At 45.2% G+C, this 17447-nt stretch overlaps 1 protein-coding gene across 27 annotated transcripts in view; it reads right to left on the bottom strand.

Moving 5' to 3' along the window:
- Positions 1 to 17447, bottom strand: part of Pde4dip (phosphodiesterase 4D interacting protein) — a 196936-nt gene that overhangs the window by 171246 nt on the left and 8243 nt on the right. For 4 of the 27 annotated variants that reach the window (XM_063282462.1, XM_017591081.3, XM_063282467.1 and 1 more), the window contains exon 1: positions 3545 to 3947. The exons of 22 other annotated variants lie outside the window; for them this stretch is intronic. In XM_063282462.1, coding sequence (XP_063138532.1) covers positions 3545 to 3564 — 20 coding nt within the window. In that variant the 5' untranslated portion in view covers positions 3565 to 3947. Of the gene's footprint in view, positions 1 to 3544; positions 3948 to 17447 lie in introns of those variants that run through there. One more of the 27 variants, XM_039103044.2, reaches the window with a different exon arrangement.

Below are 17447 nucleotides of genomic sequence, written 5' to 3' on the forward strand. Positions count from 1 at the left end.
GTCCTGTCAGGTTGACAGCTAATGCTATGACAGTAGCCGATGTAGATCTTTGCTTCCACTTCACCTTATTAAAATTTTAAATGGTGGGGGAGGAAGTAGGACAGGATTATCAGGGACAGCCTGGATTTTATAGTGAGACTCTGTAATAAACAAGCAAACAAAATTATCGGTGATTGGAGTATGAAGCCCTCAAAGGCAGAACCGACCAATCTCATTATTCATTGTTATAAGCTTAGCATCTAATACAACATATGACCATTTGGGCTTCTCTTCAAGCGATGTTGATAACCTGGTCTGCCTTATGAGTGAAAGATCTGAGTCACCAGCCGTCATCTTTTTGTCATGGGTTTTGCCAACTGTGACCCTTTAGTGAATAAAATAAACTGAGTCACAATCGGTGTTGATTTTCTAAAGAAATAACATAGAAAACATCTGAGTTTAAAACCCTTGATAAGGCTAAGTATCGTTACATGGAGCTTTGTATGTATATTTGGTTGCATTGTAAATACATTCCATAGTGTGGTTTGGGCTTTAGTAATAGTGGAATGATCCATTTTGCCAGCCAACAGTGTTTTCTGATGACTCAGTGTCAGCCATTCTGATATGGATGTAGTAGCCACATGGGACTCAGTTCTGCCATTCTCTAATGACTGGTGATGTGAAGCATTTTCACCATGGCCCCTTTGGATGCCTTGTTTAGAAACCTCTTTTATAACCACTTATTAAAAAAATTTGGTAGACCCATCCCATGGGCAAGCACCAATCGCTGACACCATTAAGGATACTGTTATGTTTGCAGACATGAGCCTAGCATTGTTGTCCTCTGAGAGACTCCACACAGCAGCTGACTCAGACAGATGCAGAGACCCACAGCCAAACACTGGATGGAGCTTGGGGACTCTTATGGAAGAGTTGGGGGAAGGATTGAGGGCCCTGAAGGGGATAGGAACTCCACAGGAAAACAGACTGAGTCAACTAACTGGACCCTTAGGGGCTCTCAGAAACTGAGTCACCAACTAAAGAGCACACATGGGCTGGACACCGCCCCCCCATATTTATCACATGTGCAGCCTGGTACTCATGTGGGTCCCAAATAATGGGAGTGGGGGCTATCCCTAAAGATGTCGCCTGTCTGTGGAATCCATTCTCCTAACTTGGCTGTCTTGTCTGGCCTCAGTAGGAGAAGAAGTGCCTATCGCTGCAGAGACTTGATGTGGTCAGGGTAGAGGGCTATCTAGAGTGGGCCTCCATTTTCTCAGCAGAGAAAGGGAGTGTTGGAGGAAGGAAGGACTGGGATGGGGGACAGCGATCAGGATGTAAAGTGAATAAATTACAAAAAGAACAAGAAAAAGATTGGTGGTGTTCCTAAAAGCTGGACACGCATTTCCATCATTTTCCTAATACTCCTATCTCTACTTGTTTACCCGGCAGAAACATGCACACACATTCGCAAATGGCATGTACCGAATGTTTATAGCAACACCCTCTTACTTGCCCAAATCAACAGACATATTAACATTCAATAGAATCTTAGCTAGAAGAAAGAATAAATCAACGACAACAATACGCATGTGTTGAAGAATCCCAAAAGCATAAGAGTAAGTAAAGGAAGCAGGATGTTAGTTCAGTCAGTTGTGTCTAACTGTTTAAAACTAGGTGAAATTCATCTACGGTGCTAAAGTCAGGGTAACAGTGACTGGATGTCATAAGTAGGACCAAGTTAATAAGTCAGGGATGGTTCTTGATCTGATTACCCATCACATTTAGATACTCTGTGACTTGTGAGACTTTGACACAATTACTTTGTGTGTGTGTGTGTGTGTGTGTGTGTGTGTATGTGTATGCATATATTTGTATGTGTGTGAATGCATGCTTTTGTGTATGTCAGAAGACAATCTCAGGGTTCATTCCTCAGGTGCGTGCATGTGTGTACACACACACACACACACACAGAGAGAGAGAGAGAGAGAGAGAGAGAGAGAGGCTTTTCCTGGTTTTGTTTGTTTGTTAATGTTCATTCTAGGGAAGGAACTCAGATCCTCATATTTGCAAGACAAGTACTTTTTTATTGACTGAGTTATCTCTCCAGCTCCACCATTACTGTTATTTTTTTAAGGTGTGAGAAACGCTGATAGACAGCAACAGCCCCAGACACACTCATGCTTCTCCCCAGCGGGCACTCTCCTAGCCCTTGCTTGAACACAGGCAGGGTCAGTAATCTCCCTGGATCAGGTAGGCCAGTGTTCAGAGGACACTTCCTGCCATCCAGTCATACCTTGCCCCTCTGAAACTTGCTGCATCCGTCAGTTGTTCTGTCCTTTTAGGAGATTCTAAACTCATCTAATCCCCCTACCACCAACTGCTCTTCAGATCTTTGAATAGCCCTGGCTTGCCCTCCCCCTCTCCAGACTTAAGAGCCCCAGGTCCCTTGGCCAACCCTCAAAGCATGGCTTTGAGCCCCACCCTGTCTCTTGACTGCACTTTTTAAAAAACTACGGGAAACCCCAAACAGAGCACAGTTCTCTAGGAGAAAAGACGAAAAAGGAGGATTGACCCTTCACACGGACAAAGTCCTTTCCGGCAGCAATGCACCCTGGGCGCATTTTGTCCTTTCTTCAAAATTCACAATGAACCATTCACTCTGTTGAGTTTAGCAATCAATGGCGAACCCCCATATTTGCACAATTATTGTACAGCCCCAGTTTACTTTCTGTATTTGTTGTCTTCATTGTCTCGGGAGTGAAAACAGTCACTTGTCCACACTTCCGTTCCCCAAAGCTAAATTCTAGGGATGAAGAGCATCTATCTGGGATACAGTCTTCCCACACCCAGGGACTGCCCGGGGGAAAAAGAGAGAAGAAATCTTTGTCTGAACATAGGGTCTTTAATCCTTGACAGTCCGTGAAGCAGCTCTGTTTTAAAGAACATTTAGGAAATAGTGGGATGGAGGGCTAAGGAAACGGAATTCTGCCATCACCTCCACAACCCGACCTATCCCCGACCCGTCCTGGCCTTGGCCTGGGCAGTGGAGGGTGCTCAGAGCCCCGTCCTTCCCTTTCCACAGTGAGATCAGACCCAAGCCTCAAGAAGATGAGCATTACTGGCCCCTGTGGGTTCCTGGCGTGTGGGTAGGGCAGGGTGAGGTTGAGGTGGAAAACATGGCAGGATGAGAACGACACGTTAAAAGTATGGGGAACTAAAGGTATCCCTGGGGGTAAATCTACCAGAGTTTCTCTAGCCTCTTGGAAAAGAAATTCCCAAATCAGGAAAAGAAAGGCGGACACATGGCTACAGGAAAAACTTCCGGGCAACCCCAGGGCGGTTTTGACGTCAGGAGTAGGTGAAAAGGAGTCAACGAGCTGGGGACACGCCAAAGAGCAGAGCGCGTGTGGGAGGCTGGGAGAGGTGGGCTGGGAACCAGGAAGGCGACAGGACAGAAAAAGGAAGAAGAGCTCAGAGGCCTCTAGTGGTGAGGGGCGACCGGGGGAGGGAATAGGGCAGGGACCCGAAGTCCACAGGCGGCAAGGGAGAAACCGCTTCCTACCTGGCCCAGGTCTGCTCCATGATCCAGGCGCTCTTCTCGCTCTCGGGGTGCCGGTCACCCAGGGGTGGCCGCAGCCCGGGAAGATGCCAAGCCTTGCCCAGGAGTCTCCAGCGCAAAAAGCTGAAGTCTCTTCCTCCTCCCCAGCTCCTCTTGGCGCCGGCGCCGGGTGAAGGAACAAGGTCTGCTCTCTGCTTTTTGAAGAGAGCAAGCTGATCGGTCGCAGCCGCGCCCTCAGCTAACGGTGCTATGGGTACAAGGCAAGGACTGTTCTCGGGAGGTGGCTGGACGCCGCTGCCGCTGAGCCCAGGCCGCGGGCGCACAAGCTCCCAGGCTGAGACGCGACTGGCTGGCACGAGCTGATCCTCACCAGCTGAGCTGTCAACCGCGAGTGAGAGGAGGCGGGGCTCCGTGCAGCCCGGGACCCGCCCAGGTGACACGCCGCGGCACACACCCTCCAGCCTTCCCGGCCTCCCTAGAAGGCCAGGAGGACTGATGTCCTGGAGGTGGCGGTCGATGACCCTTGCCAGACTCTCAGTCTGATCCCAATGAGGAAACTGGGATAAAACCAACCAACTGCAGGGGAGCACCTTGAAAAGGTGGTCCTCCCATACCCCTGCATCGCTCACCCACAGGTAACCTCAGAGTCAGAGATGGTGTCTAAGAACGATGCAAAACTGAATGTAGGCTGTGCTTCCCATGGCATCACAGGGCACAGGGTGATTCTCTGAGAGATGAGACCTGTTAGTTTCACCATTAATTCATGGACAAAAACTTCCTCAGGATGCAGCCTTCTTAACCAAACCTTAGAGCCTTATTAGCTGTCCCCATCTCAATCAACCCCTGGTTTAGCTTCTTTCCCTTGTAGTTCCCACAGCAACTGGGTTCTATCAGAAGCTCCAAGGAGGCAGAGGGTTCCCGAACATCCCAGAATGCTCCAAACGCCTTAAGAGACCCCAGAGTAGCATCTAGAATGTGAACTCTCCAACTGTGGCTGTTCTGAGAGCACACAGAAAGCTTTTCCTTCCAAGGAGGGGGCTGCCCAGACCCTGTACATCTACTTACGCACAATGTTTAAACAAGACAGACATACTGTAATTAGAGGGCTCACCTCCCGGAGCTCCCTTTTAGCTCTGAAATAAACCTTTCTATTACGTCACGTGATCACTGTTATCATTAGCTTTACCGCTGGCCTTTTAATTTTTTAAAAAAAGAGCTATACATTACAAGTGCCTATATTTGACAGTTTAGTTAGATTTGTTTGCAGATGGCACATTTGAGAACAAGGCTCTATTCAGAAGCCCAGGCTCTGATAAGGCCAGTGGCATGCATGGCCCAGAGCTATGTTCTCCACATTTCCAAAGATAGACCAATAAGGCTTCTTCAGAAGGAATCCATTCTCTCCATCAACCTTGCGGTTAGACTGGGGAAGAGACACGGCATGCCTGTGTGCTGGTGGAACAGCAAGGAGCCCACACAGGAACTTGTCCACCTACCTCAGTTTCTTGGATTAGTTCTAATCTTTAGTAGGAAACCTGGGAGGGGTGGACAGCATAACAATCCTGAGGTTTAGAGGAGCCATTTGAAAAGCACCTAGTCTAGAATCCCCCAAGCCCAGTAAAATCACTCCCCACCCCAGCTTGTACCCTTAATGTTCATTTAAAATATTCCCAGGAAAGGACAAAACTAAGGTCCGGTTTGACACTAGGCAAGACCCACAAGCCACCTGTCTTGAAAAGAATCCACTGTTGCCTTGGGGGAGGGGACAGGGAGCTCAGGTTTCTATCCCTCATACCAAAGTTGATGCTATATTTAGTTGTGTCTGAAATCAAATTATGGGCTGTTGAGTTGTGGAGAGAGATTCTGTCTACAGTCAGCCGTGCTTCAGAAGAGATATGAGCTAACTGGGTGAGCTGTGGCCTCCCAGAAGCACCGCTGAAGCACGGGCTTTTTTTTTTTTTAATAACTCTTTTGTTCAAAAGTTTATATTTATTGGAGGCCATTCAGAAATTACAGAAAACTATGTAGAAAATAAAACAATTCTTAAAATCTAGTAACAATTGGTGTTTGAAGTTTATGGAACATCTTCCCTGTCTTTTAAAAACTGGACTTATTTATTTATTTGGTTAGTTGGTTGGTTGGTTTTTGAAGACAGGATTTCTCTATGAAATAGAGCCCTGGCAGATCTGGAACTCATTCTGTAGACCAGGCTGTCCTTGAACTCACACAGATCTGTCTACCTCTGCCTCCCCCTACCTCTGCACCTCCTGAGTGCTGAGATTAAAGGAATGTACCACTATGCTTGGCTAAGTATTTATGCATGTGTGTGTGTGTGTGTGTGTGTGTGTGTGTGTGTGTATGTGTGTGCGTGTGTGCTTTATCTGCATGTGTGCCTGCATAACAGAAAAGGGCATCAGATCCCATTACAGATGATTGTGAGCCATCATGTGGTTGCTGGGATTTGAACTCAGGACCTCTGGAAGAGCAGTCAGTGTTCTTAACCACTGAGCCATCTCAGTGGTTAAAAAAGGACTTTTTAATGAGAACACAGGCTCACCTCCAGACATGGGTGTATTTGTGAGGGAAGAAATTTGATGTCTAAAAACTTTTATATCTATGGTTAAAAACAATTTCTTCTTAAATTTCAAAAGAAAACTACTTCTCTAAATAGTGCAAATCTAGCACAAATGCTTATGTTTCTCCAGGTTCCTTTTAGTCATGGTTGGAACACATTTATAAAGCTATAATTACGGCTTAGATCTGCATACTTATTCTCCTGCTTTCTGCCTGCTATGTATTTGTTCATGCTTTCAGGTAGTGTCCATAGTTACACTTCAATGATTACACAATGTCTTAATATATGTCACAATAGAACAGTAGCCTACTTAATATTATTATTTTGTTGCATAGTTAAGACATTTCTAATATGACTGTCAAATGATATTTTGTAAGCATTTTTCTATCTCTTTAATTATACTTTATTTAATTATACTCTGGTTTGAATGTATGAATCCCTCTAAAACGCATGTATTGGAACCTAAAAGATGGGCCTAAGGAATAAAGTCTTCAGGGAATAATGAAGCATGAGTATTCTACTCTGAAGAACGGGATTGGTGTTCTTATAAGAAGAGGTTGAAGAAAATGCCCCGTTCTCTTTTTATCCTTCTGTCCTTCTCACCATGTCAGGAAATAGTCTTTGTTCCATAAGGGAACATAAGGGACCGTAATGATTGCAGCCTCTCTGTCGACCTAGATTGAGATAAGGTAAAAAGACATTACAAAACGATGTTCCCGAGGGGCTGGAGTTGACTCTGGGGTTATGAGCACTTGTTCTTCTTACAGAGGACCCAAGTTCAATTCCCAGCTCACAACAATCAGTAACTCTAGTCCCAGGGATCTAAATACCCTCTTTTGACCTCCAGGTGTGCATTTGCTGCACAGACATACATGAAGGCCAAACAAACCTTCATACACATAAAGTAATGAAATAAATAAATCTAAAGTGTTTCCAATAAATTTCTTGAAAATAAATTTTAATTTATTTTTTAAAAATTTAATTAAAAAACATGTAAGTTACTGAAGTTCGGTGACTGCTTCTGCAGCATAGCCTGGCCTATTCTGATACTTTATGCCACTCCCAGTTTGAGACGGGGACCATTTTATTAGTATTGCACATGGTACTTACTACAAATCTGCTCCAAGTCTTCTGATTTAGAGCAGAGGTAAACTGAGTTGGCAGTGTTGATCAGCTCAGACAGCTATGCTGTTCTGCCCTAGGTACAAAGCTTAGCTCTTAACTGGTCAGCTGATTGAACTGATTGTAAGTCTGTCCAATCATTTCCAAGCATCCAGTGGTTCCTTCCATTCAGTTTTTTTTAAACCCTGCCTTTATCCCCTGTGTGAACAGTACTAATGAAGTGGTTGGCTATGTGGCTTAAGTATAATAATAAAATATCTATGCCCAACATATTAGATCAGATTTTCCTCTACACTAGTTTCTCTTGTGGATACAGTAACTCTATAGGCAGGCTCTAATTATCTTTAGTTATAAATATTAATGTGGAGTATGGGGAGATAGAGTATATTGTCTAATCACAAAGTTCATAGTTGAGATTCGAGACCAATCAGTTTAATTTGATAGTGCCATACCTGCCCATTATGTGTGACAGATCCTGATTTTGACACTTAATGTTCTCTGCCCACTAAGGAGGACAATATACGTAAGCACCTGTCACTTCGATGATCATTGTGGCTCCTGCGACTGACTTGGTTAGTCAACATGTATCTTCCTGGTCCCTCACAGTGCCATGCCCATGCCCTGACTTGGAGTTAAAATAAATATCCTTTCTGGAGAGAGTAAAACAACCACAGTTTCTTGTCTACTCTTCCCATTCAGAGGGAGATTATAATATTTCACTCTTTAACATATATTAGCTTCAGGAACTTACTTGACTAGCAGAAATCTGTTAAGCATGGGTCAATAAGAAGCCTCTAAGGCCAGAAGGCAAACTAGGGTGCTAGATAAGCAATGTGGCGAGGCACTGAGACTAACAGAACAGAGGCTTAGTAGGGCAGAACAGCAGCTCCCATTACAATGCTTCCAACTGAACAAAACCCAAACAGTCCTCTGTGTGGCTGTGGTGGGGGCACGCCTATTGTGCTGAGCCACACTAGAATTATTGACACCCTAAACCACAATATAAGAAAACACTGACTGGTTGGGGATTTAGCTCAGTGGTAGAGCGCTTGCCTAGCAAGCACAAGGCCCTGGGTTCGGTCCCCAGCTCCGGAAAAAAAAAAAAAAAAGAAAGAAAGAAAACACTGATTGCGTTAAGCCTATAAATTAAAGAATAGTTTGCGAAGCAACAAAAAACAGTTGGAACTAAACAAGGTACCTGGAAGTGAGGTGTGAAACTGGGCAGTGACTGTAGTAGCCATACAGATGTGACAGGCACCATATAGATGTGGCAGGCGCCATACAGATGTGGCAGGCGCCATACAGTGTGGCAGGCACCATACAGTGTGGCAGGCACCATACAGGCCTCTGGGGAAGGAAGGACCTGGAGGAGCCCGATGGTGACCCAAGAGGACAGAAACTCATGGGACTGGGGGAAATAACCTGTATTACTTCGGCCAACTCATGCCTTCAAAGAGAATGCTGGGGCAGAGACTGTAATAACAGAAAGATCCCATAAACCATCACCTTTGGTAACGTCAAAAACAGAAAATGTCCTGTACAGGTTCAGGCAAAGTTTCAAAAGTGCTAACAGGCTTCTTCTCCAACCTCCCACTAACAAGCTTTTAAAAGCAATATTATGATAAAAATAATATATGGACGAAAAATAGTATTTTTAAAAGAACCATTCAACTTTTTGTTTCTTGTCTTGTTTTTGGCGGCGGGTCTGCCTTAATGGCTTCGAACTTCCTGTGTAAGTATGTGCACTGCGCCTGGCTTGCAGTATAGAGGCAGTATGAAGAGACAGACTTGTTAGATTAAAAAAACCAAACCGTTTCTCATCTTTCAAAATAAGAAGTGGCTGCAAGGGGGAAAAAATCAAACTTAAGATGTGATTGTTAGAGCCACGGAGAAGGCCTCCAAAAATATGTAGGGAAGAGTCTCATAAGGTCTTGTTTAAACACACAGCCTAGGGGTTGGGGATTTAACTCAGTGGTAGAGCGCTTGCCTAGCAAGCTCGAGGCCCTGGGTTCAGTCCCCAGCTCCGAAAAATAGAAAAGAAAAAAAAAAAAAGAAACAAAAAGCACACAGCCTATGGGAATCTTTAGGATGGGCCTCTCCACCAAACAAAGAAGTTTCTAAAACCCATGGGTCCGGCAGACCAACAGAGTTAAAAAAAGTAGTTCTGAAAAGAAAGGGGAGCTGTGGCTTTTGTCCTGTGGGAATAATTATAAGTTAATTTATATGACACCCTTTCAGCTCTTTATGGAATGGCATTCCCATGGACTGAAAGGATTAAGACAGTCAAAGAAGGAAAGGATTTTCCTTGTTAACCTCTAAACGATGTGACATACCAACTACTTGCACAGTATATGTATACACCATCGATGTTATAGTTCAGATCTAGAATGTCTCCCAAGGAGGCTGGAGAGATGGCTGCTCTTACAGAGAACCAGATTTGAGTCCCAGCACCCACATGGCAGCTCACAGTGCTCTGTAACTCCGTACTTGCATATCTTCTGGGGTCCGTGACACTGGGCACTCAAGGCACAGTTGTACGCGGGTAAAACACCCCATATACATAAAAATAAATAAACAACTTTAGGAAAGAAGTAAGGACAAGATAAAAGTCTGTGCGTATTCCATACAGAGTTTTAGCCCTAACCATTCTGGGGAGGCCAGTTGACTCTGTGACTGCGAAGGCAGCAGATAAAGAGGGACGAGTCTACATCAACTTTCACACGGTAAAGAGTCTCTTCCAGTAGCTGCATCAGCTCAAGGCTGCTGTGTTTTATCCGCCCCAGGGAAAACCTCCTGGGGAGAACTGCTGCTTCGATGGGTGTACCTGGTTGGAGAGAAATGATTGGCTCTGCAGAAATGGAAAGGGCTGGCCTTCCAGAGCTGAAGCAGGGCCCCGGGCAGGAGGAGGGGTGGTGTGTGTGTGTGTGGGGGGGGCTCCAAAGACTGCACAGCAGGTGAAGGGACAGCTGTGTCTCAGAGCGACACAGCTCCAGGCCTGGAGCAGTTAGGAAAATGAAAACCAATCTTGGGGATTAAAAAAAGAGGGGCCTTTAAAAGGGACGTTTGTCTTAATTGAAGAATCAGTTCAGAAGTGGCTAATGCTAACGCGACTGAGTTATTCCTACCAGCTAATAGAATTCAAGAACGAATTTGGTTACCTACGTTTATTCAATTCAACACGAGTCCAACCAAAGCATAGCTTGTGCTGCACGCCGGGTGTGTGACTGGAAGCTGGTGTGCAAAGGCACACAAACACTCTCTACGTCATACAACAGACCCGACCGTGTGAAGAGCTAAAATACAATACATAAAGACTAGGAGGAGAGCCCTTAATGAAACTTGACTTTAGAAACGTTTATAAAGAAGATAGGCCCTGTGCAGGCACCAAGGGTAAGTATAATTTAAGAAACTTTATCAGAAATTGAAAACTGAAAATTCGAGCTTTTATTTAAAAATTGCCAGCTTGTTTTAATTGCTCTACAATGTCTCCATACCTCAGAACAGTACATTTTATCCCAGAAATTGGCACAGTCAACAACTAAAAATTTCTTTTTTTTAATTAAAAAAATACGGTTAAACAAAGTTTGTTTTCACTAGTAGAAGGAAAAGTGTCCCCATCCTCCCCTGGGTGACTACAGAGAGTGCCACACCCCGGGAAGAGCAGGGCAGAACAGTCAGTGTCACACAGCAGCTAGGATTGGTGGCTCTGTAGTCCGGCCCTGCAGCTCTTTTGGTCAAGCTACTTAATGAGTCTATGTTCTTATATGTTCTAAAATAAGGTTGATGACATTAGATAGTTGACAGGCTGGAACAAGACAAGGTCATCCATGACTAGCATTTAATTCATTGTCTGCTGTGGTTTAAAAATCCAATAAATCATGGTCATTTTTTAAATCAATGTTTGTCTACCACACAAGATTCCTTGACTCTAAAATAGCTGTTCTGATTTAATTTCAGTTCTGCTACAAACTGCTCCCTTGGCCTAGGCCAGTGACCCCAGATTTCCATTTATCAGTTTCCTGCCTTATCATAGGACCCAAGTTCTGAAATTGAGTAAGCAGGTTCCCTATTTTCCTTCTCCCTGTGTTTCAGGAGTGTGTGAGTGAGTGTGTATGTGTGTGAGTGTGTGTGTGTATGTGTGTGTGTGTGTGTGTATGTGTGTGTTACACTCGAGTGTATTCAGAACCAACCTCATTCGTTGGCCAGCCTTATCTGTCAGCTATAACAAAAACCTCACAGAAGGAAATTATGAGAAGGCTTCAGACAGCTGGTGGTAATTTCCTCACACAAGCCCGTCCCACCCTTTCAACACCACTGTTTATGTGCATCTGATGTTGGGGGAGGGGAAGCCGTGCAATTGATGTGGTAAATTTCTCAGAGGGGCCTGGAACAGTAAGTAAAGACCTGTGTGAATTTCCTGTGTCACTCTCCTTACATTGAGCACACATAATAAGTCTTAAAAAAATCGTGCAGACTGATATTATGGTCAATAAACACATTTCTGGAAACAGAAACAATACTGACATAAATTCCTAAGAAGCCTCCAGGCATTCTTGACAGTCCGCTGTCACTAAAACCTGAGTCGGTTTTCCAGGATGTGGCAATCTGTTCCAGGACCAGCGGGCCAACCAATCCATGATGGCTTTCAAGCCATAAGGAGAATAAACACGTAGAATGGCAAAACCTGATTTAAATAGGAGACTGGATTTTTGAATTATGAAAAAGCTTGCTGAGAGCACTATAGCCGTGTCCACCCAAGGCCCTTACCTTTGAATGCAGCCGTCCGTGTACTACCTTACCCCTGAGGGCAGGTGGATAGATGATAGAAAGACAGACAGACAGACATGCACACATAATCCTAGTTTTTTAAACATATTTCCACTTATAATTGTCTCTCTACATTTGAGAAGAGCTGCAGAACAATGCAAATCTCACTGTCGGAGTGTGAAAGTCTCACAAATCCTCTGCTTGGTTAACCATTCACTAGCAGTTTTCCACAATTTTTCCTCTCTCCTCACACACATTCACAGTCATTGCTGCCATCCAAGTGAATCACTGAAACCATAATGTGGATTTTTCGGTACTAAAGATTTCAGTATTTCCTAAGACTACTGAAAATGATTAAGTATCTGTGATTGCACCCCTTCCTGTCAGGCCGGCTTTTGTCCCTGAGAAAACTTTGCTCATCTGAAGTCCCTGAAGCCAAGTTCTTGACATCTAACGACCGGCAGCCACCCTAACTGGTCCTTGGCTCACATCTGCACAAGCGAGAGGGTTCATCCAATAGTCACTCCGAAGACAAAGACAAATAAATTCCCCCTGTAAGCCAGCTTCTTGGCAGCTCAAAACAGTGGGGGTTCCCCCCTTCTTTCAGCTGGCAGGGGTTCAAAAACATCAAGCTGCAGCCCCAGAAAGCTTTACACAATCTAGTAAGTTCTAATGAGAACTCCCTTCCTGCACGCAATTCCCCTGCTTCCATACTGTAGCGTCCTGTAACAAGCTTCTGGCAATCCTAACCAAAAGAGGAACGAACCTCTAACACTCATTTATCCCGGATATGAGTTAATTCCATTCTCATATCAGGCTCATAATGCAAAATCCAATAAGTTATATTTTAATGCAACATTTTAGAAAACAAAATGAATGTTAAAATGTTCATGATGGCTGGGAGGGTGGTTCAGGTGGTACAGGGCCTGCTGTGCATGCATAAGGACCTGAGTTCAATCCCCAAAGCACACTGAGAGATTCTGTCTCAAAAACAAAGGGGGACTTCTGGGGAATGACAGGCAAGACTGACTTCTATCTGGCATACACATGTGAACTCGACACGTACCTGCATGCACACACGTCTGTGATGACATAGATCCTGGGAGGAGTACCATGCTTCCTTCCTCCTTGCCCTGTCCCTAGTTGTTTACCCCTGAATGCTGTGCTAAGCCGTAGGTGCGTCCCTTTGGTACTCTCTTGTGCCAGGATCCTCAGACCTTGTTAGCCACAGCTCTCTGCCTGTGTATTGTCAACAACTAGATGGCAAATGGCCCCTTTAGATTCCATAAGGTACAAGCATCTGTCTGGAAGGCAGATAGAACAGTGCACAATGGTTTGCGTGCAAGTCTAGCAACATGAGTTCAATCCCTGGAACCCACATAAAGATGGGAAGAGAGACTGACTCTTGGTATGCCTACCTTTCTGAGTCCCAACACAGGAAGGTGTAACTGTTTCTTTTTCCTTCTGTCTTTTTCTTTCACAGGCTGGCCAGAACCAAAGGCTGCTTTTGAACTCCCTGCCTAACACTATGGGCTTCCTTACTCCTTTCCTATATTCTGCTCCTCACCTCATAGAGCCTGCTGCCCAGCGGCTGACCTCTGAGCTGCTTCACCAGGCAGCACCATTCTTCCTTCTCTTCCTCATTCTCCTTGTCCCTTTCAGGCAGCTGCCAGACTCTCATCTTGTCTGTCCTTAGGTTTTTCTTTTAAACAATAGCAAATCATCCATGATCTCTGAGTCCATTCTTACTTTTTTTTTCTTTTCTTTTTTTTTTTTTTTCGGAGCTGGGGATCGAACCCAGGGCCTTGCGCTTGCTAGGCAAGCGCTCTACCACTGAGCTAAATCCCCAACCCCTCTGAGTCCATTCTTAAATTTTTTTTTTAAGGAGACTGAGGACGCTGAAGAAGAAACTCAAGTTTCCCAGGTATTGTGTGGTGGCTCCACGGGGACACCCCAAGCTTTCTGGTGACACGGCATCATAGACTCTGACTTTCCACACACATACTGTGGCTCCTCCCACAATAATTGTAAAAGCAACTATGGGGCAAGGCCAGCTAGTCTGACCTAGCTTTCATTTTGAATCTCAGCTACAAGTTGCTGTGATCTCTAAGTTGTGTGGGGAGACAGTAGGAAGGGCAAGGGGTAGAGAGAGGAAAGAAAGATCAAGTCACTTCAAAGGCGGCCTTTGGGGTTCTTATTCCTGTTTTGAATTGTTTTGTTGTATTCTGAGACAGCATCTCATAGAACTCAAACACCTAAACTTTCTGCCTCCATTTTCCCAAGTACGACAACAGGCACATGCCTGTGTGTGCCATTGGACTTCAAGCATTTGTCTGTCTAACTCAAAAGCAAATCTTGTTGTACCTTGACTTTTCTGTCACATGACTGTAAGTAGCCATGTTTCCTACATACTTTATGCAGGCTGTCTTCTAGCTGCTTCCAACCTGGAGCCTCTCTCTCCACTGGTAACAGCTACTCATTAAAACTTGGTATCAAAACTTGGATGCTGTGACAATAAAAAGCCACCCTCATGCGCCCCCTGCTGGCAGAACCTATCTTGCCGCTGCAGCCTCGTGGCTGTATTTTATTTGATCCTAAATGCTCCCTATAGTTTAACTACGTTCTATGCTTTCACACTCACATGCACTGCCACATTCATTTCTGCTCCCTGCTGCCCCTTTATAGGCATTTTGCTTATTTCTAGTGCTAGTGCATCATGGCCCTGCCTTCTTACACCCTTATTAACATCTAGTTTGTAGGGTCATCATTTCTCTGGTCTAGTGTTTAATCTGTTACCTTTGCCAGGTTGGTTGATTGGCTGATTGATTGATTGATCGTCGATAGATCGATTGATTTTGGACAGGATCTCACTTTGTAGTCCTGGATGCCTTGGAATGGAGATCAACTAGCCTTGAACTTGTAGCAATCCTCCTGTCCCATCCCTAAGTTCTGGAATTGTAGGCATACACCACTGTGTCTGGTCCCTGTACCATTCCTCATCAGGCCTTTGACAGATTCTGCTCTCAGGTTGCTTTTGCTGATATATCAGAGCTCCAAGATCTTCAGCTCAGACTGATTTTCAAGGATCTCTTGTGATCTCTCTGACAGCCGATCCTGTCTGTGAGGATGGGCAGAAGGGACAAGATGTGCTGAGACCAGCAGAGACAGGAAGCCCTTGAACCTTCTGGGGTTGCTTGGGGGCAGAACTGAGCAAGCACCCCCGGAGGTTGCTATGATCCTGTTTTGCTGTGAGGGTTTTCTTGATTGCTTATTTTGTTGAAGTTCTGTGTTTGGTTAGGTTTGAGACAGTGTCTTACTATGTAACCCTGACAGGACTGGAGCTCACTAAGTACACCTGGCTCTTCGGTGCTGGGATTAACAATGTCTGCCTGGCCTAACTATTCCGAGGGTACAGATGAAAGTCTTTACAGAGACGCACACAGTGCGACGCGGTCTCCAGCCCCAGCTCTGGCTCTCCTCCCCACTTGTGTTTCGAGCTAGAGTCTTCCTGGCTTTACTCAGAGGGGGGGGGGGGAATCCTGCTGCTTGTCTGGTTTTCAGGAGCTTGGGCAATGGGTGTAGACTGGGGTAGGCAGTCTCTAAAATGGCCCTGGATGATTAATTAAGTCTGTGTTTGATGTCTGAGACGGAGGGATGACAGAGTCAAGTAGAAGTGAAAGAATACTACCTTCAAGAGTATTTTATTATTATTATTTTAATCAGAGGCTCCCATCTTAAACACGCTGACTTTCTCTCTCTTAATTCTGCTAGGGGAAACAAGCTACCACAATGCATGCATACACAGAAACTCAGTCTATCAGACGTGGCAGGACTAAAGTCTGTAACCATCCCAAGAGCTGATGTTTGCATACCCAGGTGGCAGTCTGTCAATCCCTATCAGGTTTTGAGATGACTGCAGCCTCCACGTAACCGTTTGACCAGCCACAGACTGAACCCCTCCGCCCTCAGCCAAGCAGCTCAGACTCCTTCCTTTAGAGCAGTGGTTCACACCCTTCCTAATGCTGCAACCCTTTAGGACAGTTCCTCACGTTGTGCTGACCCCCAACCAGTGAATTATTTTGGTTGCTACTTCGTAACTGCAATTTCGTTGCTGATATGAACAATAACGTAATTATCTGATAAGCGGTGTATCTGATATACAACCCCTGTGAAAGAGTCTTTGACCCTCAAATGTGTTGCAACCCACAGGTTGAGAACCATTGCCTTAGAGACGGTGAGATGCAAAAGGTTTAAAGTTTTTAACTATCAAGCTCTGGGCTGGTTTGCTATGTAGCATTGGCCACCTAATATAACTAATAAAACATCACCCTTTCTGTCAGTCCAAGGTCATGCCGTGGGTGCAGAGGCTACTCCCACCCCTAAAGAAGCGATTATTCACTCTCAGGAAAGAAGAACAAGGAAGTCAGAGCAGTTACTTAAGGATTCGCAGTAACACCTAGATTTACGCAGTAACACCTAGATTTACGGTTGTAGTCTTTACTTTTCTATTGCTACACTAAAACACCAGGAGCAAGGCAACTTATAGTAGAGTTTACTTGGGCTCGTGGTGTAGGGAGGGGGTGGGGACTGAGGCCCGGAGGCAATGAAGACCTGTAAGTGGCTGGAGCAGGAAGCTCAGACCTTAACATTTTGAACTTTAAGCGGGATGCACAGAAAGTAAAACCTTGCTTCAGTGACATACTTCCTTCAAGACCACATCTCCTAGAGCTCCCCAAACAGCACCACTAACTGGGAACCAAGTGCTCGAATGCCAGGGCCCACGGAGAACAATCTCATTCACGCTGCCACAACGGAGATGAGCTGAGTAGAAGAGCGAGCCTTGGCGATTGTTTTATAGTCCGCCTCTTACGCATGCTCTCTCCAGAATGGGTTTTTAATCATTTACCAAGAACATTTTCAGTTAGAAGATACATGAAGATCTTTCTTGTTGAAACCCCAATAAAGCTGTGTTGCAGAATATCCCTGTAGATTAATACAGCCAGAGGTGTTACATAGTGAACGAACGACACTGGAGGCAACAAGGTCGCTGTGGTGCTTTGACTGATAATGGCGCCCCTAGGCTTCTATGTTTGATTCCTGGTCCCCAGGTTTGGAAGGGATTAGGAGGTGTGGCCATGATGGGGGAGGTGTGTGGCTGGGGGTGGGCTTTGAGTTTCAAAAGACTCATTCCACTCCCAGTGTGCTCTGCCTCCTGTTTGGGGATCAAGATGTGAGGTGCTCAGCTGCTGCCTGAGCCAAGCCGCCTGAGCCATCTGCTGCCGCCTGCAGCCTGAGCCATCGCTGCCGCCTGAGCCATCGGCTGCCATGCTTTTGCTCCAGCAACATAAAGTCTAACCCTCTCGAACCATAGCCCAATTACACTTTCTTTTCTAAGCTGCCCTGGTCCCAGTGCCTTGTCTTGAAAAGTAACTAATCCAGATG

Source organism: Rattus norvegicus, chromosome 2 (assembly GCF_036323735.1).
Source record: "Rattus norvegicus strain BN/NHsdMcwi chromosome 2, GRCr8, whole genome shotgun sequence".
NCBI lineage: Eukaryota > Metazoa > Chordata > Mammalia > Rodentia > Muridae > Rattus > Rattus norvegicus.